General features: G+C 39.7%; 1 protein-coding gene across 13 annotated transcripts in view; it reads right to left on the bottom strand.

The window, feature by feature from the left end:
* The window catches only part of EYA1 (EYA transcriptional coactivator and phosphatase 1), a 253329-nt gene that overhangs the window by 61844 nt on the left and 165625 nt on the right, over nucleotides 1-25860 (bottom strand). For all 13 annotated transcript variants that reach the window (XM_026662552.2, XM_026662509.2, XM_026662565.2 and 10 more), the window contains 4 exons: nucleotides 19457-19539; nucleotides 18844-19030; nucleotides 9397-9539; nucleotides 8217-8300 (listed from right to left, as the gene is read on the bottom strand). In XM_026662552.2, the coding sequence (XP_026518337.1) occupies nucleotides 8217-8300; nucleotides 9397-9539; nucleotides 18844-19030; nucleotides 19457-19539 (497 nt within the window). The remainder of the gene's footprint in view (nucleotides 1-8216; nucleotides 8301-9396; nucleotides 9540-18843; nucleotides 19031-19456; nucleotides 19540-25860) is intronic.

Here is a 25860-nt window from a genome sequence, read left to right on the forward strand (position 1 = left end):
TAATATATTTATTTGATGTACATTCCGTCGCTTAAAATGCTTTCTCAAGAATATCCGAGAGCATACAAAATACAACCTTCAAAGACTACGTTATAGTGCTTCACGACACAATCAATTAACCAAACATTAGTTCATCAGGAATTACATTTTATAATAAAAACTGGATTGCAGGAACAGTTCTCTTTTTTCTTAAATCTGCTTAGATTCTACAACTGACGAAACTCAAAATGGGAACTTTAATAGGTTTAGCCTCCAGTTTTTTCCTATATCAATCAAATTATTAGGTTTTTCAACAAGATTTCTGAAATTCCCAAACATTTGTCTGTCACAAGACACTATGCATTATTGGCAAAAAACAGTTGAAAAAAGATCTGTTAATTTGGCAGCTTAGTCTGACATTTCCAGAGAACAGAAAATGAAATCAAAGCTAATCTGAAAGAATATTTTGCAAAGAAGCATTTAGACATGCAGATGTCCAAATAATAAAGCTCTAACACACAGAGAAAATTTTTTATACAATTCACTAACAAGTTGACACACAATAAAAAGTGAGCATTTTTCTAAGTTAAATAAATACTTCTGAACCCCTATAAAAGAGGATTTTAGTGTATTGCTACAACTGCATCATGCCAGTTTGTTGGCAATATTAAGCACTTTGACCTTACAAATCAGTCTTGTATTTATATTTTGTATCAACAAAAATTTCAGAAGAGAACATTTTGATTCGTACTGCAAATGTGAAGATTCATCTGCTTGCTTTAAAGTATGAATCAGACTACTGTTTTTCCTCTTTTGTAATGCTGGTTGTTTCACAGAACTAAGTTTTATTTTATTTTCCTGGAAGGGATGTGTGTATGTAAGGAGTTAGGAAGGGTCTATATTCTCGTAGAAGCCCTAAGGATGGCTTTCCTTCTCACCACACATGCCATCTTTGTGGACAGTTATCTCAGCATCCTTTATAGTTCATCGGTATCATTTCTTATTTCAGTTGCAGGGATTGCTGTTCAATGAAGTAAAACACTCCCTCCTTCTAAGGGCTGACTGTTCTAGCCCCACAGAACTCCCAGCTCCTGCCAACCTAGGGAGCTGGGACACTGGAACTATGCACCTGACACTGGACTCCCACACGACAGTACAGATCACTAACACCAAGCAGCACTATGGCACTTCAATAATAAAACACCACCACCGCCCACCACCATCAGATAACTGAACCAGTCCCATTCAAATGTTATGCTCATGCCCATTCGCGACCTTGCACGTTATTTGGGAAAACAATGCGAGATACTGGCTCTCCATAGTTGTTACAATGTTACAATCAAAACTTTAAAAAAAAAGGGTCTCTAAAGAATATTGTAAAGAAAAGTTGATTTTGTGAATGATTAATTTTAACAACTTTTTTAAAAACACACACTTGAGTCAGAATAGGTATATTTTTAAATTGCATGATGTGGACCATTTAGCTCAAATGTTATTTTAAACTATTACACACAACAGAGAGGGGTTTTCTCTCAAGCTACATTGTTAATTTAACTAGAAAAAATGTCACATCAAATCCCATGAATGCATGACATGAAGCAAAACAGGTTACTTTTAAAATAAAACGTAAATCTTTGATTAAACACCAAATACTTGATTAGAAGGGTTGGTTGTGCCTAAAACTATACTTAGACTGCTGCCTTGGATACCACATTTAGTGGGCTATAAGGACTTCTCTATATTAGGGTTTTAGCCACCACTGTAGCTGCACTGATGTAACTGCACCAATAAAAAACAGGATGTGTGCGTCAACCCAGGGTGGCTTACAGCAGTGCAGTGTGTACTTTGATTAGTTACAATGGTGGCTAAAACCTAAAGATGACAAAGCTAGATAAGGCCAGAATAATATATGACGCCGAGCCCTCTTTTGGAATTTAAAGCTATTAATTGCAAGGCAATTACTGTGAGATGTAACACAATGAAAAGAGGCTAACAATCTGTTCTCATTTATTAGGATTTGCAGTTCAATGTGAGCATCTTTTAAGGAATGGCCACAATCAGGTGTAAATCTCAGAGAAATAAACCACTTAGTTGAAAGAAGAAATACCACTGTCGAATCTGTTAACCAGGCCTTTTCTTTTGAATACTGGCATCAGAGCCACAAACATTGTATATATGTCATTTGCAATTTCTACCCATTTGATGCCTTTGTCAGGGGAAAAATAAGAAGCTGAAAAACAGGAAAGATCACTCTGATTACACAGCTTTGCTTTATTTTCTACTTAGGCTGACTGGTAACAATTGAAGGCTTAAGTGAAACAAGATTTTTGTTTTTCTTAAATCTTTAAAATATATAACACCCCCCGCCCCCGACACACACACACAAAATGTCTTATACGTAAAAGACTATCTCCTTAAAGTATCTAATGTAAAAGTTTGCACAGAAAATGGAAATACATAAGGGCCACAGCATTTCCAGTGCCATTCCAACTGTATATCCACCTGTCTCAAATTATCAATACTATACATGGGGCCTCGACTTCTTCCCAGCTTCCAGGACCCATTCAGTAGGCAGCTGGCTCAAAACATCAGGTTTATGTGGATGCTAGCAGCTCCAATGTCAATTAAAATAACTGTTAACCACAAGCGTCGGGGCAGACAGATCTCCCTTTCTCTTTTACACTTAGTTTTTGCCTAAGAGCAAATTACAACATACTGTTGTTCCAAGAATATTTTTTTAGTTAGTACATTTGTATTATTATACTCATTTCAGACTGCTATTTTTGGAAATAGCAACATTTATTTCAATTGGGAAGAAAAATGTCCCAGTCTTCCAGTTTAAATGCTAACACTAGAACATGTTTATGATTTTGCTCATAAACAACATCTGAGGGATAGAGGAGAAAACAAAGTAACAAAAAGATAAACGGAGAAGGTGACAAACGGAAAAGATGAAGGGAGAGCAAATGGAAAAGGGGAGCAAAAAACAGAAGAAAAATAGTAGGAGAGAGGTAGAGACCAAGAAAAATAATATATTATCTGTTCAGCAACAGTTCCTGTCCTAGTCACAGGAATCCTCAAGAAGAGCTCACTCAGGCATTAGAAAAGTGGATCAAGAGGGAACAGACAGGTTACAGTGTTGCCATTTCTCACTATATTTAATGCTTTCCTTAAGATCCAGCTCCTCCAGTGCATTGGTTATGTGAGAACCTCAGATTCCATTAAAATTAAGTTTCTAACTCTCCTGGTTGTGGATAAAAGCTTGAAAATGGGAATCCTCAAGGCTTAAAAACCAGAAAGCAAATAAACAAAAAAATATTAAAATCTCATTATTTTTGGACCTGGATTATGATGTTTTTAACAGTTGGGACTGGTAATACTGATGTCAGAAAACTTAAAGACACCATCAACTGGGAAAATCAGATTTCTATCTAAAAATTATGTACCTATTACTGTCACAAGAAGCCCCTAAGATTACTATACAAGAGGGAAAAGTATTTTTCCCTATTTTTTCCAGTTTGTTCACTGTTGTGCGTTTGACAGCACTTTGGTTGTGATCCAAAGACCATGGAAATCAGTTAATATTTTTCCTATAACAGTTTAAATTGTGAAGAACTTGTGGGGCTAATGTAACATAACAAAGCGCACATGAATATAAAGTGCACATTTTACTATTAAAGCTGGAACCTGCAAGCCATGTACACACCCTGCTTATTCTAAGATGTTCCAATATTCTCTTCCAAAGCAAAGGCTACCTCGAATCACCATCTTCTTCCCATTACTTTTGTTACAACAGTTCCTTCTAATATCAAACATGCTTTGTTCCCACAGGTAATGTCCAAAGAAGGTGGAATAAACTCTAAACTTGTTGTAATGCATGTTGCTTTAACATGGCCTAATTCTGCAATGTGCCAATGAGATCTAGTGTGTATTTACTGAATGGTAGACACATTCTGTCACATACGCATCAGCAGACCAACTAAGCTACGTCTCAAGTAACTGGTTTCTATAGTGACTGAAGTGCTATCATGTGTCACTCATCTCCTTTTAACTTGCATATTCAGCTATCTACAGTATGTGTTTATGTCAAATTGCTACAAAGTAATAAGTCAGGAATCAAACATCATAATTCATTATAAAATTATTAACCCATAGTTTTTGTCAGGAGAATTTAAGGTTCAATCATTTTGGGCTGACACCTAAATAAAAGATTGGCATGTGAAATCAAACAAATATTTTGATAAAATTTAGGCATCAGGACTGAAAATATAGGGTTTGATTATATAAACATTGCTCACATTGAGTAGCACTTGTAGTCAACAAGACTATTTTTTTGAATGTGTATTACTCACTGTGACTAATAAACAAGTAGATTCCAATGATTAAGAACAATTTTATATATCTTAGAATACATCAGCCAATTTTACTTATAATTAGCGAAAATGAGGATTTATTAACATAGTAAACCAGTTGACAGAAGAGTAAACCAGTAAACTGAAAAGTAGTGTTTGACAATCCTATGCTAACCTTTTCACATAATAAAAAAAAACAATTACTAATTGTTCTTCGAGATGTGTTGCTCATGTCCATTCCATGCTAGGTGTGCGCACGATGTGTGCACAACTGCTGGAGATTTTTATCTTAGTGGTATCCATAGGACCAGCTCTAGTGCCCTCTGCAGTTGTGCCCATATGCGCTGGTATAAGGGTCACCACCAGCCCCACACCCTCTCAGTTCCTTCTTGACAGTAACTTTGACAAAGGGGTAGGAGGGTAGGTCATGGAATAGATATGAACAACACATCTCAAAGAAAAAGAGTTACAAAAGGTTAGTAACCCATTCTTCATTTTTCTTCTTAGAGTGTTTGCTCATGTCCATTCAATGCTAGGAGACTCACAAGCAGTGCCCCAGAGGTAGGGTCAGAGTTCTTGGATGTGCTGACTGCAACACTGCTCTCCCAACACGGGCATTGTCTTGGCCCTGTTGGGTGATGCCTTAGTGAAACGCTAAGGAATGAACCAATGATCAGGTTGCAGCTCTGCAGATATCCTGGACTGGTACCTGCAGGAGGAATACGGCTGATGAAGCCTGGGCTCTTGTGGAATAAGTGGTCACAATGGCTGGAGTTGGGACATTTGCCTGCTCATAGCAAGCCTGAATAGAGGCAGTTATCCAGGAAGAGCTTCTGTGGGATGACCGAGGTAGCCCTCTCATCCTTTCCGCTATTGCTACAATGAGTTGCGTGGATTTGTGGAAGGGCTTAGTTCTCTCAATATAAAAGGCGAGGGCCTGCCTAATGTCCAACGTATGAAGCCGACGTTCCTTAGCGGACTTTTGAGACTTTGGGAAGAAGACAGGTAGAAAAATGATCTGGTTGTGTGGAATTGTGACACCACCTTTGGTAGACAGGCCAGTTGGGGGCGCAGTTGGACTTTGTCCTTGAAGAACACCGTGTAAGAAGGTTCCGCTGTAAGGGCTTTGATCTCAGAAACCCTTCTGGCCGACGTGATAGACACCAGGAAGGCAGCCTTCCAGGAGAGAAGCTGTAGGGAGCACAATGCTAACGGCTTGAAGGGGGGCCCATGAGCCTTGATAAGAACAGGTTTGAGTCCCAAAGGGGTGGGGTCAGCTCTCGAACCTTAGGATAGAATCTTTCCAGCCTCCTGAGAAACCAGATGTTTATCTGCTGGGAGAACACTGATCTGCCATTCACTGGAGGGTGAAAGGCTGAGATGGCTGCCAAATGAACCTTAATAGAGAGCCAGACCTTGGCTACTTTAGGTGGAGCAGATAGTCCAACATAGATTGCAGAGGAGATCTGGATGGAGAGAGATTCTGTTCAGAGGCCCAACAAGTGAAACATTTCCACTTGGCCAAGTAAGTAGCCTGGGTGGAAGGCTTTCTACTCCTCAGCAAGACCTGTTGAACCTGATTCGAGCAGACCTGTTCCTCAGGGTTCAGCCACGCAGCATCCATGCAGTTAAATGTAGGGAGGAAAGGTTTGGGTGAAGCAATGGGACGTGGTCTTGTGAGATCAAGTCCGGGCGGAGTGGCAGTGCGAGTGGCGCTGCCACTGAGAGGTCCAGAAGCGTGCCGAACCAATGCTGGCATGGCCACGCCAGTGCTATCAGGATAATCCTTGCCTTGTCTCATTTGATTTTTAGAAGAACCTTGTGAACCAAGGGGATTGGAGGAAAGACATACAGTAGGTGGTCTGCCCAGGAGAGCAGGAAGGCATCAGAGAGGGAACCTGTGCTGTGCCTGCACAGCAAACACAGTAGTGATGACATTTCCTGTTCTGTCTGGTGGTGAATAGGTCCACCTAGAAGATGATACTGATGACCTCTGGGTGAAGAAACGAATTGTGGCAAGAGGAAAAGGCTCTGTTGAGGTGATCTGCCAGTATGTTTCAGTTTCCCAGGAGACGCTGTCACCACGAGGTCAATGCTGTCACAACGAGGTGAATTGCATGTGAATGGGAAGCTGAATGTCCTTGTCTTTCCTAGCTTGGGGTCCGAAGTCCCTGCAGATCTGGCACTTACCTTTAACATGTGATTCCCCCAGGCACTTTAGACATCGAGAGTGCAGGTCACTCACTGGCATTAGCTTGCTGCAAGAGGCACACGGCTTTAAGCCCGAGGACATGGGCATGCCCAGCCCCTGGGGTGACAAGTGTCTTGACGATAGGGATGACTATTTATGCTTCTATAAATACTAACTCTAACTAAGAACTATGTAGATTAACTACAATAACTACACTCAAGAGGCCTTGCCACAACAAGAAGGATCGTTCCAGCAACCGTCACAGGCGGTAAGAAGGAACTGAGAAGGTGCGGGGCCAGTGGCGCCCCTTATAGCAGCACATATGCATGTGATTCCTATGGATGCCACTAAGGGAAAAATCTCTGGCAACAGTGCCCATGGCGTGCACACACCTAGCACGGAATGGACATGAGCAAGCACTTGAAGACGAAAAACTGATACAGAATTATAACGTAAGAGCTTTATTTCAGTAGCAATGGATTCCAAGTTGGTCATCTTTTGATTTTATAAAACTTATAAAATGGATTGTAACGTGTGTGCAGTATGCTGCAAGCTACTAGACTATCTATTCATTCACTTATTACTTCCAAAATTATTCCAAAGTCAAACATGAGAATTCCTTAACTACACACAAGCAATTAATGTGATTTTTAAAAAAACAGATAATATAATCAATCTGGCCTGTAACAAGACAGATTTAAATCAAACAAGAAACAGATCAGACTTCAATTGCAAGTCATTTTGTTTTATAAAAACACAGAGAATTGTGTAATCTTTTCCTAGGACACATCAATTCACAAACTGCTTTCATTCACTTTACAACTGTATTTCTCTTGTGGCAAGTGATTGTGAAACCACTATTCCAAAATAACATTCAAAACTCCTCCTACACTTTTTAGGACATGAATAGCAGCAAGGTTAAACTCACAAGCAGACACTTAAAAATTAACAATTAACATTAAAATAAAAAATTAAAGTGTGGACAAAAATATTACACTAATCTGTCCCAGGCACAAAAGTAATTTTTCCTCACTTATAGCCTATTTGAGGCATTCAAATGTACTATTTCATTATTAGTGTGCCAAAAGGAAATGCAATACCTTATCCCACAAGTCACTGAGCACTTCCTGAGAGGAGCTGAGCCTTTGTCACTCAGGGCTTGTCTTCACCACCGCGGAGATAGACGCTGCTGCAAACGATTCTGCAGGTGTCAATTTAGCGGGTCAACACCCACTAAATCGACAGCAGGGCGCTCCCCGGTTGACTCCGGTACTCCAGCTTCCCGATAAGAGTAAGGTAAATCGACTGGAGAGCGTCTCCTGTCGACGCAGCGCGGTGAAGACATCGGGGTAAGTTGACCTAAGCAATGTCGACTAGAGTAACTTAGTTCAACTTACACCGTAGTGAAGACACGCACTCAGAAAAAAGCCAATGGGAGCTACAGACACTCAGCAGCCCCTATGATCAAACCTTTAAGTGGCGCAATTATTGCTTCCAATAATGTAATTTTTCTCTTATAGAAGGTAGGGAAGAAATGGAGGTGAGAAAAGCCCTCTCTCTCTTGGTTTTTCTACCTACCTATACTTCAACATTAGTTTGTTTCTCGTGATATTCCCCTAACATACCGGTCCTTTCTGTGGAACAAACCACCTATGCAGCAGCACATTATTGTAAATTAGTTCCTTGACACTTACCCTCCCATATCTGTTAGCATAGGACCCTGTAAGCAAGGAATGAAAAACGATGATTGTCTCATCCAAATCCCAAATGAATACTCTCTGTAAAAAAAGAACCAAATCAATGTGTCCCTCTGTAAAGTTGATACTTGAATCAATAAGTGTACAAATGAGAAAACTTTACTGAAATGGTCACATACTAACATGATGGTTTCCTTACTATTTTCAGAAAAACTAACAAATTGCTCCAGAACGGAGTAAAACAATCTGCTAGTTTTGTACTACAATTACTACTATACTAAATTATTCTGTTAAAATATAAATATAGTTATTGTTAAATAAACAAAAATAGAATAGTACAGTATGTTATTCAAAAGCCACTTGTGGGGAAAATCTGAAATACATTAAATAAAGCAATTGAAAATGAAATCTATCAGATTTGAATCTTCTTCTGTATAGTATTCAAACTAAACAGCCTTGTTAAATTTCTATTCAGTATGACCTCTGAAACTAAAACAAAAGGGTGACATTTCTAAAGCACTTATTACTTTAGGAGTTTAAGCCCACTTTCAACAGGACTTAGGCACTTTTGAAAATCTTTCCCACAATAAATTGCGTCTTTCCCATTTAGTGCTAGTTGGCAATGTTATTTTCCCCCCAAATTTTGTTTTTATCTAAACTTTCCAAGAAAATTTTGACTTTTGGCAAAAATTCAAAAACCAAAATAAACATATTTTGTCTCCCTGGACTGACAATACCTCCCATGATGTACAACAGTCTTCCTTACTGCCAAGGGGAGCTAGTGGATCCTGGGAGTCCCTGGCCATGATGCATCATGGGAGATATAGTCTGGCCAGGGAGTGCAGCCCATCAAAGAGAATGGGGACACGAAGCCACTACAGCACTATGAGGCACTGTAGCAACATATCCAAATGAAACATTTTTGGTTTCGAGGGAAACATTTTTGTTTCCATTCATTTTTTTTTTATAAAAAATACCAAAGTTTTCCACGGAAAGCAGATTTTTTCATTAAAAAATGTGTTTAGCTGAAAACTCAATTTCCATTGAAAAAGAGTTTAGGTGGAAAATGTTCCACCTGCCATACTGTCATTGTATTGCTGATCTGTAAATAAATCCCGCTCTTCAAAGCATTGTAAAGATAGCAGAGTCTACAGTAAATACAGGGTATATAACATACCTCCAGGTCAGAGTCAGGCAGTGGTGAAGGGTTATTGTTTCTTCTGCCTCGCCCACGTGACTTTCCATCGGAACTGCGACGCAATCTATCTGAATCAGAATCTTTAATGGGCGTTGATGGACTGTGGATTGTACTGTACTCTGCTGTAATAAAGAAATTACTTTCACCTTTCAGTTTAAAATCCAGTGGTCAATTTTACTTTGTTTTATTTATTTCTTTAGATTTGATGTTAAAAAAATATAACATCTGTACAAAAGCTCTGAGTGCACTGACAATAATTAGGTCTGCATTGACGATAATTAGGCCTACAATAACCACCAAGCAGCAATACAACTGAGATAAAAATCAACTAACTCCACCCATCAGCAGCGTTAATTAATCAGACAGAAGTAACAATTTACCTCAGCTAACTGACAATAAAAATGGAAAAAACTCCAGAAAATCTTCACAACTCCAAATCATACACAAGAACATACCTCTTATCCTTCTCCAAAATCCCTATCAAAATTTTTTAAATTTGTTGTAATTTGGAATAATTTTTTCACCTTTGTTAATCTCACTCTGGGCCAAATTTTCAAAACATCTCTCTACCATTATCTCCACAATGACTAGTGAGTGCAAAGTCACAGTGCAAATGATATAGATTAGAATTCTAATATTAACCTTCAAAACTTTTAAGAACTGGAAAGTTAATAAGACTATAAGTCACTTTTTTTGTTCAAAGGAATTATTTCTAAGTATAAAATGAAACAGAGGCAAAGAGTGCTGGATTGCTCCAGATAAGGATTAATTTTTTAAAATCGGCCCTATTTTTTTACTCCTTATATTTTTGAAGATATTCTTCAAAGACCTCCTCAACACTGAGATTACTGGATGAGTAATTTCAAAATAGGACACAGAATCTTTCCTAACAAATGCATGATATATTATGTTTCAGCAAAATGTATAAACAAAAATATTTACTATTGTTACACATGTAAGAAAAAGCCTGATATATGTTTTGCTGAAAACATTCCTGTGGCAAGAAAATATGTTTTTGATGTAAGCAGAGTCTGAATGAGCTCTCCCCTGACATCTAGTGGTGAGCTGTGGAAAAGGACTTCAGGAGCTGATCTCGTTTGCATGAACACACCCACCCTGCCTAGGTGCTCAGCTTGATGGGATTGCTTGCCCAAATGATCACTTGTGGCTGGTGTTGGATCGCCGGTCTCCTTGTTATTGGTGCAGGAGTAATAAAAGGTTGTTTTCCTTATTGTGTGAACTGAGGGCAGCAGAACTGTACCTGGCATACCCCAACAGAGGGACTCGCCCTCAACTGAATAGCACTCGCTAGGCAGGGGACATGGGTTCCAAAGCCCAGTGAGTGGGGAGAGAGGTACTTGTACTGTGGGTCCTATTTAAGGGTCCTAGACACCATTTGACCTTTCCTTGCCCCACAGTATAATAAAAGAGCTAATTTAGACTCAATTGAGAGTCTTGTTACAAGGCATCACTCATACCTAGGTCTAAGTATTAGACCTACTTTGGGACAGTGTCTCTGATGCAAGAGACTGACCAGTGTGCACCAGCAGTGAGACTCCCACCATTAACAGCTGAAATCACTGAAAGCTGTGTTAAGTGTGGGGACTTGAAGACATTTTGGCAAGTGGCCAGCCAGGCGGCTGGTGGAAAGGCACGGCCAGCAGGGCCCCACAGAGAGGCACGGCAATCAGCCATTGGGGCAACGAGTGAGTGCCTGAACAATGGAGCGTGTAAGGCCTCCTTACCCCCTCCCTTCCACCCAGGGTGGGAGGTGAACTCTGTGAATGAACCTCTGAACTCTGGGGCTGCACTGGACAAAGACAGCAACTGTGAGTAGGGTGCAGAGAAGGGAGAGGCACATTAAAGGGACTTTTGGGTTGCTGGACTTAAGAACCTGAGGGGAAAAGGACACTGCCCAACTTACTTGGGGGTGGGTCTTTTGCTCATGGTTTATGTTTATGAACCCTAGTTACGGTGTTTTCCCAAATTAATGCTGACTTACTTCCCTCCTTTTATGAAAAGCTTTTGCTACACTCAGACTCTGTGCTTGCAAGAGGGGAAGTATTGCCTCTCAGAGGCACCCAGGGGTGGTGTGTAATTGTCTCAGGTCACTGGATGGGGGCTTGAGCTGGTTTTGTGTTGTACTGTTGAAAAGAAACCCCTAGATACTGAACCCGGCCCTGTTGCTGCTGGCGCCACCTGGCAGAAGGGTTACACTATTCTTAACATCCTTAGGTTCAACAATATTGAGGTCTTGAACAATGTTAACCAAACAGATATCATGTCATAGTTGCTGGAACTAGGAGTACTGGGGGTGCTGCCACACCCCATGGCTTGAAGTGGGTCTATTATATACAGGATTTACAATTTGGTTCAATGGCTCTCAGTACTCCCACGATAAAAATTCTTCCAGCACCCTTGTATCCTGTGCAAATTATTCTTTATGACTGATTGCAGGGAGATGTGAAAATTTACCTTTCATGAGATAAGTAGTAGGGTTTGGATGCTGGGTGGTATTTTGGATCTCTTTTTAATTCCTCTCTTCAGAATTTTAGTTTCAAAAGAGTAACCTCTCATATTTCGCTTCCATGGCCATAATGAAAAGATTTCCAGACATTTCTCATGAAGGCAGTGAGAATTTCCATCATGCAACAACACAGATACTGATTTCTTATTTCATTGGACATCAAGATTAATCATTTCTCAAGTTCAGTAAGTCCTGATGCTCATATCAATATTAATTTAATATGTGCAGCAGTCTATCTGTATATAAACAAAGTGCTGCAGTTTGGATGGATGGATGGCAATCCTTTCTCACATGAGTAACCCTTTCTCCTAATGAAAGGGTTAGATTAAGTTAAAGGTCCAAAAGCCTTTGAAGTCAATGCAACTACTCATATGAGTCAGAATTACTCAAACAAGTAAGGATTGTGTGTACTGAATGAACAAGGCTGATATTCTCTAAGACATGTATTTGGTCCTCAAATTTGTACTTAACTTAAACAACTAAATTAACCTGAAATATTCTAGAAGAAAAAACAACAAACCAGAATAAAATATACAATGTTAAACCATATGAGAGAATCTCCAAAAGGGACTCAAGTCTGAAATCGGATTATTTTCATGTTGAACTATAAAAATAATTCAACTGTATAAAGCAGATATGTAATCTTTGAACAAAACACAGAAGTCATTGTTGGATACAGTTATTTAATTTAAACTTTAAAAATGTAATTTCCTAAACAATAGCTGGCATGTGCATTCCAATATAAACTCCATTATATAGTACATTCCAACATAATATTCAAATTAATATTTTGACTGAAAACAGTCTTCTTCCTGGGACATGACATCATAAGTAATACATTATAATATATTAATGCAAATACATGCTTTCAAATAATACTTCTTCTCCACTTTTAAACTGACATTCACTGTTAATTTTTTAGTAGCTGTAAATTTTTTAAAAAAGGAAAAAATACAGTAAATCCGTGTTAAAAGTGTTCTGACCCAACAACAGACATTTGTTCAATAACACAAATAGAACCAAATCTTTCTAGAGATGGGGCATGAGTTTCAGAGGTGATGAACACTTGCATTTCCTATAGACTTCAACTGGAGTCGAACCTCTGAAAATTTATTTAGCCATCTAACTTCAGGTACCTAATTTTTGAAAATTCTGACCATAGAGCGCTGCCCAAGATGGTAAATTATTGTTTTTTGGGTACATACCGATTGTCCTAAATAAGATAACAAGTATATGTGGCTGGATAACATGGGGAAAATGTAAATGAAGATTTAGTAAATGATAAGAGAAAACATATCTAAAGGAGTGTGCATGGGTGTGTATGTGTCAGTGTAATAAAGAGATGTTTCTACTTTCACAACAGACAAATTCAGTCAAGCTTATTGGGTAGAAAATACTAAACACTATGGCCGAAATCCGGGATGGATGGTGATCTGTGTGGGTACTTTTAGAGGAATGGGGCACAATGGGGGCCAAGTCAATACAGGGAAACACCATGACCTGTGTTATGCAGGTGGTCAGACTAGAGAATTTAGGATTTTTTTTTTAAACTGTAAATGTAAATTCTTTGGGGTAACCATTAATTTGGGGGTCATCTAAATTTAAAATATTTGTCTATTTGCTTATAGCATGGATGTTTGACTAAATTATACTAGTACCATCTGGTTAGTTTTCAGAGTAGCAGCCGTGTTAGTCTGTATCCGCAAAAAGAACAGGAGTACTTGTGGCAACTTAGAGACTAACAAATTTATTAGAGCATAAGCTTTCGTGGGCTACAGCCCACTTCTTCTTATTTTAAGTTTCCAGCTAGTCTTCGACTTAGCATATATCATTCTGTCATAATTTTATATTTATTGTGTTAACAAAAGTACAGGAATTTCCCAGACAATCAGCACAGTGGTCCATTTATCTCAGAATCTTCTCTCTTTCAGCAGCTTCAAAAGAAGGTGCAAGAAACCTTGTAATGGAAAGGTACTACCTACTGAAGAAGTTTCTTCCTACTACCAATCAGTCAATGTTTTCTCTCTTCTAAATTATTTTTTTAAAATCCTACTGAAAATAACTATGGATGTTCTATCTCTATATATTTTATATTTGTCCTCAAGCTATCTTGTGGCAATGAGTTCCTTGAGTTAATTATGTGTTGTGAGAAATATTTACTTTAATTGGGTTTTAAATTTGTTGCCTTCAGTTTAATTGAATGCCTTCTTGTTTATTAGAAAAGGTAAATAGGAGCACCCAATGTACCTTCTCTATGCCCCTCATTATTGTACGTAATACCATTTTTCCCTTACATAGTCATATTATAAATATTTTATGTACTATGTATATATTGTACTTCCCTCCTACATCTATATACTATATATTTAATCTTTTATGTTTATGGAAAAAAATCAATAAATAAGATTAAAACATTACTAATGTGCTATAAATATAGCATAGAACTTCACACTACAGCATATGTTTCTGTTCAGTTATTATGGAAAGGCTTTGCCTATATGAACTCTCGGCTCTGGTTCACTCAACTACTTCTGATTTACTGTTATGAAATCTGATAAGGAGAAGGAGTCATAGTGGCTTTTTATTTTGCAGCACTGAGCATGGCATGGTACTAAAGAAAAAAATGTTTAGCCTATAGAGATAAAACAGTAACCTGTGGTTCAGAATAATTTTAGCAGGCTAATTGAGTTATTATTATTATTATTGTTTGATGTTGCAGTGTGTGAGCAATATAAAAACAACCTGCAATATCTTTTAAACATACTATATTATGGAAACCAGGAAAATCTCATAGGGGCCAATCTCAAAAATAATGCAACTCTTTCTTCCTGGAAATGTAACTTAATAAATTATGATTGTGGTTTCATGTAAGATAGGAGGATAACTCTGAGTTACTCACTATTTCTAAACTAAATTATTTAACACAGTATAAAATATAGAAAAGTTAATTGAGAACTGCACAAACCAAGGATATCTATGTCACAAACTATGATGATAGATGGATATGGGAGAGAAAATGTTTCCAAAGTAAACTTAAATATCAAAACTCAACAGAAATTAGTCATTTTCTAAACTGTAGCTGCTTTAAAATTATGCTTTTCCCTCAAGAGATTTTAAACGTTTTAGAATTAATACTCCTGTTACACAGTTGCTCTAGTAATGACTTGCCTAAACACTCCATGGATTGCATACAGGACAGGAACATGCTGTTCACACTTCAGTGGCTCTAGAATGAGGCACGGTGTATAAAAAATTAGCTCGACCTAGCTACCTCGAAAATCCACACCCTTGAGTGATATAGTTAAGCCGACCTAACCCCTGGTGTAGACAGCACTAGGTCGATAGAAGAGTTCTTCTGTTGGCGCAAGAAGTGTCTACACTGAAGTGCTACAGTGGTGTAGTTCCAATGCTGCAGCTGTGTACTCCATCCCTGCTCCACCTCCCAAAATTTCATTTTTAAAATGCAGTAGACCCAAAAAGATGTGTATGTACATGAATAAGCCACCCCATAATCTTAATTGCAACCTTTTTGCAAGTGTTTATCTGTGTGAACAGTCACACTGACTTTAAAAGAACTACTCATCTGAGTGAAATTAAGCACATGCACACGCTGTACAACTGCGAGCTTAGACTGTAAGCATTTCAGAAGTGGGACCATGTCTTTTCTACATTCTCTGAATTGCCTAGCACATTGGGGCACTACATACCCACATGAATGTGTCTTTAAAGTACTATGGGGGTTCAACTGAGGCATGCCATAAGCCCCGACTAAGGGGCAGTACAAAGTTGCGCTGCCTTAGGCCAGGAACTAAATTGTGACTCGGAGTCACTGCTTGGATCCTGATTCCCTCCTTGTTTCAAGGTGGAGCAGGAAGGAAAACAACCTGTGCTAGCCCTATATCTTGTTCTATTGCCATACCAGCTCAGTTTTCCTGGCAAGCTCAGAGACAAGACTCCATTCATGCCCTGCCCCTGCACAAGAAGGGGTTAGAGGCCCACAGTGGGATGACCAAATAGCAAGTGTGAAAAATCAGGAGGCTTTTTTTTCCAGCGGGTACAGTTATGTATACAAGACAAAGCCCCCAATATTGTGACGGTCCCGATAATATCGGGACATCTGGTCACCCTACCCTGCAGAGGCTTCTCTCCTTCCTTCGCTGCTACCTGTGACACAGCCCCCTCACTCCCCTGCGTAGGGGATTAGGATGAGTTACAAACTTGCCTATAGTCATTAAATCCATAACACAAATATTTCAACTGCAAAGCTATCCCTGTCAACTTATCACACCCAAGAGGGAAGAATAGCAAGTGGAACAAAGGATATACTGTGGAGCAATGGCAGGGCTGGTAACAAATGCAACCACATGTATGGATTCCATTGTCGAAGAGTGAAAGAGAAGCAGAAAGGGGGCCGGATAGAGGACACAGGCCATCCCTGTAAAGAAAGCTACACCAAGAATTACTTTTCCACACAAGTTTATAGACCACACCTTATGGCAGGGGTTGTCAACCTTTTTCTTTTTGAGGGCCCCCCAGAACATACTACAAAAACTCCAGGGCCTTGGGGGGGCGGGGGGCGCCTTGGGCATAGGTGCAGTTTGACTTCTATTTTGGGTGGGCAGGGGCCAGCAGGCGTCGAGCAGGCTCCGCTTGGCGGGGTCTGAGGAGGTAGTGCCACCTCCACCCCCTGACTTACCTCAGCAGGCCACCCCGTCTGGGTTGTGGGGGGGTGGGGCACAGCACAATCAAAAATTATAACTCAAAGGTGGGGGAGCTCAGCTCAAAAAGTTTGAAAACAGCTCAAGGGGCAGGGAGGGGGTAGTTAGGGGTTGAGTGAGGGAAGGGGGGTAGCTCAGGGTGCAGGGAGGGGGGTACCTAAGGGCTGTATGCGGACAAGGGGGTATCTCAGGGTGCAGGGAGAGAGGTAGCTAGGGGCTGTGTGCCAGGAGGGCTCCCCCTGTGGTAGATGCTCCCCGAGGGCTCTGCCAACCACAGAGCCGGGTCCCTCGGCCCAAGCATCTCTTACCAGCTGCATGAGAAAAGGCGACTGAGGAGCAGATTCAACCCCCTGCAGCAGCAGGAGATGAAGGAACACGGTGGCTGCCTGCTCCATGGCACCAGCCAGAGCAGCAGCTGTCCTGAACTGCCCGGCTATGGCTTCCGGCCTCCAACCTGGCCAGGGGGCACGGAGAGAAGGAGGTGGAGGGTGGGAAGTGGAGTGCCCCGGGACTGCCCTGCTCTTGCACTGTAGTTTGGGGTGGGGCAACATCTCCACGTCCCCCAACTCTGCCCATGGGCTCAGGGCTTCTGGCCCATGAGGAGCACCAGGGCTCCAGGCTCCAGAATTCAGCCCTGCTGCTCCCAGCTTCAACCCCACGGGTGGTGCTGGGAATCAGGGCTTCAACCCCGGGAGAGGTGCTGGGGCTCTGGGTTTTAGCCACGGGGCCCCGTGGACCCCCGAAAGGGTTCACAGACCCACTTTGAGAACCGCTGCCTTATGGTACCTCAGACAATTCCTCATTTCTCAGCGAGACTTTAGCTAGACACGGCTCTTTAAAAAAGCAGCTGACACAAGACCTTGCCAAGACTTGTGGAGGTACTGTTTGAAAATGATATTATTAAATATTAAACCAAGCTTTGATTGTGCCACTAATTTTAAGTAAGGCAGGCTAGGTCCCTTGTTTTAACTGGGAACATCACTTTTAAAAAGAAAAGCAACAAACAGTCTATACTTTCCCAAGGCAATTTAAAAAAAACTATTTACTGAATCAGAATTATATGGTAAATATATTTTAATAAAAGTTAATTGTTTGTTTGTAGTAAGGGGGATTTTTTTTAATAACATTATATGCCAGCGAGCCATTGAGAATATTAAACAACAAACCAAACCAAAGCATAAGTAAAAAAAAAAAAAAAAAAAAATAGGTGAATCCTGCTGCCTTCCATACACATTCACATGTACTGTACAGAAAGAGTCCTGTCTCTTTCTGTAACCTGCTTCCTTCCCAGCTCACCTTCACTAACTGTACAGAAAGACACAGCACTCCCTACATTTTCTTAAGCTATGGATTCATGCACAAAACCGACAGAATGCTGGCAGCTCACATTAAGAGATCACATTACCAAATCCATTGTGCATGTGCAAAGTATGTTTTTTAAGAACTCTTATAACTTTGCCAAATTACAACGGGATTTTTACCACACCACTGAGAAGCACATCTGCAACCTAGGAACTTTACCCTGAGAAATTTCAAGTTTCTGCCATCTACTATTGATATGCTTGAGATATTGTGTGGGGGGGGGGGGGGGGGGGACACCTTTTTTCATAATAATGAAAAAGGCATTTTTTTTACTCTTCATTTTTAAAAACAGCTGGCCTAGTTTGACTCACGCTTGCAAAAAAAAAAAAAAAAAAAAAAAAAAAAAGATTATTATGGGTTTGGTTATAATATATGCAATATAAAGACAATCTTTCTAAGTGTACAGTGGGCTAAATCTTGAAGGCCTTTTTGGTTTTGGTTTTACTCATTATTTATTTATTCAGACAAAATTAATGGGATTTGCCTAAGTAAACACTGAGTATAAGGGATTCAGAACTTGGCCCAGTATAAAGGCTTTCCCTTAACCCATAATTTAAAAAAAGTATTAGTAATATTGCAAATAAATAAAAATTACTGTGTATTTCTCTTGAAAACCTTATTTAAAAATTCATCTTAAATTTTCTTAGCCAGTGCTCTATCAAAATCTGTGCAAGAGATACCATACATTAAAGATTTGGAAAAAACAAAACAAAACAAAACAAAACAAAAAAACAAACCAAACCGAAACCAAACCAAAACCCCAAACCTTTCAACTAACAGAAATGTGGCCCATAGGGATAATAAAATCCATGTAATTACCTGCTGCAGGATCTGTAACTGCTTGACTGGTGACGCCAGATGGTGGTTCTTGAAGCTGGTATGTTGCATTTGTGGAAGGTGGTGTTGGGCTGGTGTTGCTGCTTGTCATATAATGTGACGGGTACGGTGAACTATTATAATACTGTGCATATTGACCCTGGCCAAAACTAGGATAAGATGGATATTCCTACCAGACAAAAAGCAACATCAGAGTTTTCTTTCAAGGTTTTGCTACTTTTTAGTATACATTCCAAAATATAAGTAAAAACACATGTCTGAGTTCCACTGTCTTCACTGGACTGTGCACAGTAGAGCTGACAAACATGAGACAGTAAAAGTAAACCTAAATTTCACATACTTTTAGTAAAATTTCTTTCACAAACAGATTATTATTAGATATATTATTGCAGTTATGTAAACAGATGTGAAAAATAACCATGCAGCGAGTTCTTTTATGAGATAAAAAGTAGGAAAAAAATTACCTTAAAATGACACTATCTTTCTTAGCAAAATCTACTGAGCTTAATATTTTTGAAGGGGAAAGCATTGTGTGACTTGCTAGTTTGAAATACAGTTTTGTCAAACGTTTGTTTAATTTTATTTACAAATTTACCTGCTGTGAACTATTAAATCCAGTAGAGTTTGTGAGTGAATTATTTCCTGCATATAATCCTGATGATGTTGTAAAGCTGCTCCCTGAAATGAAATGAAAGATGATGTTAATTACTAAAACACTCTATCTGAAAATAACTCCATCACAGCAAACTTGTAATACTTCCCATATGTTGACCACTTTGGTTGTCATCAATACTAAACATGCAGAAACAGGTAAAGTGATAATTCATTATTTTTGACCCCTATATTTCATTATGTAGTTATTGTATAAGAGGAAAAATGAATCTGATGGAACACCTGTAATTCACAGAATGGAATGGGATCAAATTTAGAAATATCTTTGGTTTGGTTTCATATAATGCCTGTCAGACCTAATGTACTCAACATTGACAAGTGCAAAGTAATGCACACTGGAAAAAATAATCCCAACTACATATATACAATGACGAGTTTTAAATTATTTGCTACCACTCAAGAAAGAGACCTTGGAATCACTGTGGATAGTTGTCTGAAAACTTCAGCACAATCCGTAGCAGGAGTCAAAAAGGCTAACAGTATGTTAGGAACTATTAGGAAAGGGAAAAAAAACAAGACAGAAAATATCATAATGCCACTATATAAATCCATGATATGCTCACACCTTCAATACTGTGTTCAGTTCTGGTTGTCCCATCTCAAAAAAGGATATAATGGAACCGGAAAAAGTTCAGAGAAGAGCAACAAACATGATCAAGAGTATGGAATGGCTTCCATACAAGGAGAGACTAAAAAGACTAGAAAAGAGGCAATTAAGGGGGGATATGGTAGAGGTCATGAATACTGTGGAAAGAATGAATACAGAAGGGTTATTTACCCTCCCCACAATACCAGAACCAGGCGGCACCTGACTAAATTAATAGGCAGATGGTTTATAATACTTTTCACACAATGCACAATTAACCTATGGAATTCATTGCCATGGGATGATGTGATGGCCAAAAGTATAATGGGTTAAAAAAAGAACTAGATAAATTCATAGAGGATAGGTCCATCCATGACTATTAGTCAAGATGGTCAGGGATGCCACCCCATGCCCTGGGTGACCCTGAACCTCTCACTGCCAGAAGCAGAGAGGGGAAGACAGGGGTAGATCACTCCAATTGCCCTGTTCTGTACACTGCCCCTGAAGCTCTGGCACTGGTCACTGTGGGAGACAAAATACTGAGATACATGGACAATTGGTCTGACCCAGTTATGTTCTTCCTTAACAAAGTAATGAGCTTTTAAAGTTCTTTTTTAAATAATATTGCAGTACCCATAAGCCTGATTGTGAAAGGTGCTGTGCACGTACAAATCCCACTGAGGTCCACAGGAGTTGTGGGTCCTTAGCATATCACAGAATCAGGCCAAACGTTGTCACTGATTGAGAACTGACATTGTTCTCAGTGCTTTACAAACACAGAGGAAGACTCAGTCCCTGCTCTAAGCAGTTTACAAGCTTGTCCAGTTGTGAAAGCCATTATGGTTCACTAATTGATCATAGATAGCCTTGGGCAGTAAACTTTTATGAAGGGGTTATTGTCCATAACACCAGGAAAAATAAATATACTACATGAACTATCAACATAGATGCCAAAGACTGAATGAACACAGAGACCGAACTACTCCCTCACCACTAGCCACCAAACATAGACAGATGTTTAATGTCTAATCTGAGGAGCCGTGGCTCTAAAAGAAGGGCAGCAACCCCATTCCAAATGGATTGCCTTCACTGGTTATGCACCCAGCAGCAACACTGCTGTGAGGTGAGACATGTGGATACATAGGGAGAAATTATAGGAGCTGCAAAGCCTGTTATATGGCAGAACTGCTGAAGTGCTGAGAGGGGGTAAATGAGAATGCAGAAAAGCTGCACATTAACCTGCATTATTTGTTTATAGCCTCCCCTCCTTCAAATCAGTTTTGAAACACAATGCAAACAAAGATATACTGCAATCTAGGGAGAAGAACCTAGGGTAAGCAAATAAGTGATAAGGAAATAAGTTGAAAAATGAAAACAGATAGAGAGCGAGGTGTATAAATTCATTGCTCCCTAGCACTGCCACATTACATTATTGGCTGAAATGGGTCAAGATCATAGCAACCTCCAAATTGGTGAGACAGTCTTTGGTGCAATTGACTGAGACACTGACATAATCCTGAGATTTAACAATAGAGAAGACTAGTTCTCAAACTTTTGTACTGGTGACCCCTTTCACATAGCAAACCTCTGAGCAACCCCCGCTTATAAATTAAAAACACTTTTTTATATATTTAACACCATTATAACTGCTAGATGCAAAGCAGGATTTAGGGTGGAGGCTGACAGCTCGCAACCCCCCCATGTAATAACCTGGCTATCCCCTGAAGGGTCCCGACCCCCAGTTTGAGAACCCCTGGGTTAGATGACTCTGATGCTGTTGCAGGTTTGGGTTAAAAAGATAATGATGAGATTAAAAAAAAATAAAAACATACTCTGAACTAATTCCAGGCTTCACATCTAAAATGTATATTAACTGCAAGGAGTGCAGATCTGGGTGCTTGCTCTTCCTTTTTTAAAAAAAAAAAAAATAAGCCATGTCAGGAACAATGTACATCCCCAAAATCATGGGGCAAAAATATTAAAACAATTAAATTGTGAAAGTTAATAAAAACTTGCATACTCCATGGCCACTGAAGACCTTGTACGCAGTGGGTGTGGGGGATGTCCAACCGCGTTCTGAGTAAAAATACAATCTGAATGTAATGCAAGAGACAGTAACCGTAAGACATATTTAGATTTTTTCCTATAAATCTTCATTACTTTCCACTATTACTGGTGGGGCTGCACAGTGGTTGATAGATGCTCATAAACCTGTGAGCTAAATCAGAGTGCTTCAGCAGAAGAGTTTGCATCCATGTTTAGCACTAGGTACAGAGAAATACTACTAATGAAAAAAATACAAGAATTTAAAATTATTTTTTTTACGTTATCATAAGCCAGAGAGTCAGAATGAAGATGCAAAATCTTTTAAAATGCAAAAGTCTTCAAGCCTTTTTTACTTCCATGAATGCCACGGTTAGGGGAAATAAGATTTTTTATTTTTTTTTAATTCACTGATGCAGAAATACATGTACAAGCATTATAGGTTTGTCATTCGAATTATTCTGAAAAAGAAGTACCGGGCCTCTCATATTTTAAAAGTTCTTCTTTAGTTACTGCATTATCTTTTCACAATGTGTGTTGGCAGATAATTTACAAGAGCAAAAGAAAAAAGTAATTGCACCCTGGTCAACATATCACACACAAAAAAAAAAAAAAATCTCTTTCATCTTATGGTCAGCATTGGCTCCTATAGAGGAGGGGTGGGGGCCTCACAGACCGTAACAAACATGAAACAGGTTTCTCAGAAACTGCTGTGTGGGCCACCCAGGGCTACTGGCCTAAAAAGTTGTTTTTAAAATACTTCAATTTTGCCACATTTTTTAATCAGTTGTGTCATGGCACAGAGCATACTGTTCCTGTATTAGATGAACAAAGAACTGTGAATATTTATGAAATATATAGGCTTACTGCAACAAACTGGCCAACCATAGGATTCCTAATGTGATAAAAGCTGTAAATTGCGGGTCAAAGGTCTAGTTTGCAAAGAACAAGGACCCACATTAAAGCGAGGAATCTCAGTCAGCATATGAAGAATGCTGGAACCTGCTGGGACTAGTATGCAGCTCCCATGTGTAGAACTTTTCTCCAGTACTTCTAAAATAGGCAGGATGCTGTCCTCCCCTGTGTATTTTCTACAGAAGTCCATTTGCTTTCCTTGATCAGCCTCCTTGCCATGGGCTATGTCTATCATCAGGGCACAATATATGTGGCAGAAGTTGGGCTTTTCCCTGGAGAGCTGCACTATGAAGGCCAGATGGGCTATTTAAACCCAAGGTTTCTTTCTCTTCCTTATGCTGTTTAAAAATCTTTGGCAAACTCTCCTTATTTTCCCTAGTAACTGCTTGGCCATCCAGCACAATATTTTTAAACTCCATAATAATAACTAAATACCTTAACATTTACTTTTTTATGGATGAATTCCCAAACCCATTGGTTAGTATAGTCTGAATCATAACAACCTGTGTAACTAAAAGAATAGCAGCACTCATAAATTTAACACCACTACAGCTGAATGATACATTGATACAAAGTAATATACACAATTAAATACAGACAAGGGCTTATATTTCTTTGATTTTTAAACAGAACTGCATAGCTGCAAGTGTGGTCCTTCACTCTGCTTTTGATTCCCTTACACTTTTCTAAACCCACCACCCCCAGCCTTCTCCCTACTCCATTTAATCTGACTGAGCATTTCCCACATGTACCATCAATTCAGAAACTATGGGCTCAGGGCTACAGTCTTTAGTCAAGTGACTGGTCCTTTGACTCCAATGAGACTGCTTACATGAGTAAGAACTCAAGGATCATACTTCGGAACACTTACCAAAAGCGGAGTGAGAAGCATGGTAGTTAGGAAGAAATAATTCCCCCCCTCTGAATGTAAAGATGAAAAATTCAAAACAAACTGAAGCCCAAGTACCAAGATAATGTCTGTGTGGATACTCACACAGCCATACGCCTCATGATTTTCAAAGTTGGCAGCTTTTCCCTTACCTATTGTTCAGCTACTCACCATGCCAGAATTTTAGTATGGACAGGCAAGGCATTGTGTAATTGCCCGCACATGCACTACAACATATCTACATTTCAGGTGATATTTGCTCCTAATGGGAAGGGCTAGCACAGTGGCCTCCACACAATTTATGTACTGCAGGTGCAGGTGGTAATCCTGACACAAAGGGAGGGGGGGAGGAGGTGTGGTGGCAGTGCAGGCACACCAGCAGTTCAGGGTTATCTTGCAGCCCTACCTGTAACAGAAAGGGATGCCACCAGAGGCACCAGCCTGGTGGGTTGTTTATGGAGCAGGCCAAAGGGTCTATAATTTTGATTCAGTGGTTCAGAAACCACACTAAGGGGATGAGGAGCAGTAGCAGCTGCTATTTCAGCCTCTGTGGAAAGGATGCATTGAGAACCTGCAGCCTGCCCATGCATTCGTACGGGGGGAAGGGGAATAAATCCATTCCCACTCTGGAGGTCTCTGAACAAACAACGACAACTGTGGTTTTGTGTGGGGAAGCTTAATTCCAACCTTGAAGAGTAATTTAAAACTTGAAGCTGTTGAATTTCCAGAACTAAAATTGTGAAGGGGAAACAAACATTCCTGTTTATTCCTAGCACCTATCATGTCAGAATGAAAAATTCATAGATTCAAAGACTCCAAGACCAGAAGGAATCATTGTGATAATCTAGTCTGGCCTCCTGTGTAGCACAGGCCATAGAATTTCCCCAAAATAATTCCTATGGGAAATATTTTTTTAAAACCATCCAATCTTGATTTTAAAATGGCCAGTGATGGTGAATTCACCATTATCCTTGGTAAATTGTTTCAGTGGTTAATTATCCTCACTGTTAAAAATGTATACCTTATTTCCAGTCTGAGTTTGTCTAGCTTCAACTTCCAGCCATAGGATCCTGTTATACCTTTGCCTGCTTGACTCAAACCCATTATGAAATATCTGCTCCCTGTGTAGTATTAGAGATTCTAATCAAGTCATTCCTTATCCTCCTCTTTGCTAAGATACATAGATTGAGCTCTTTGAGTTTATTACTATAAGGCATCTTTTCTAATCTTTTAATCATTCTTGTGGCTCTTCTCTGAACCCTTCAATCTATCAATATCCTTCTTGAATTGTGGATACCAGAACAGGACACATTATTCCAGCAGCAGTCAAATCAGTACAAAATACCAAAGTAAAATAACCTCTCTACTCCTACATGCACTCTACCACTTAACTACACGCCCTCCCACCAATGCAGATATGCCCCCCCAAATTAAGCTAGTACCAAGTTTTTAAAAATATAGAATTAACCCAATTAAAAGACACACTAAAAAGATAATGACAAGGAAAACATGGTGTAGAAAAATCCTGTAAAATATTATTCTTACAACAGGTTTTTCCAGATGAACATTTAGTTTGCAGGAAGCTGGGGTGTAACTCTACCAACACAAGCCTGCTACACTAAGGGTATGTCTTCACTACCCGCCGATCCGGCGGGTAGCAATCGGTCTATCGGGGATCGACTTACCGCGTCTCGTGAGGACGCGGTAAAATCGATCCCTGATCGCTCTGCCGTCGACTCCGGAAATCCACCTCGGCAAGAGGCGGCAGCGGAGTCGGCGGCAGCGCGGCAGCGGTCGACTTTCCCCCGTCCTCACCGCCAGGTAAGCCGACCTAAAATACGCAACTTCAGCTACGGTATTCACGTAGCTGAAGTTGCGTATCTTAGGTCGGAAC

Source organism: Terrapene carolina, unplaced genomic scaffold (genome assembly GCF_002925995.2).
Source record: "Terrapene carolina triunguis isolate 2854851 unplaced genomic scaffold, T_m_triunguis-2.0 Scaffold58, whole genome shotgun sequence".
Lineage (NCBI taxonomy): Eukaryota > Metazoa > Chordata > Testudines > Emydidae > Terrapene > Terrapene triunguis.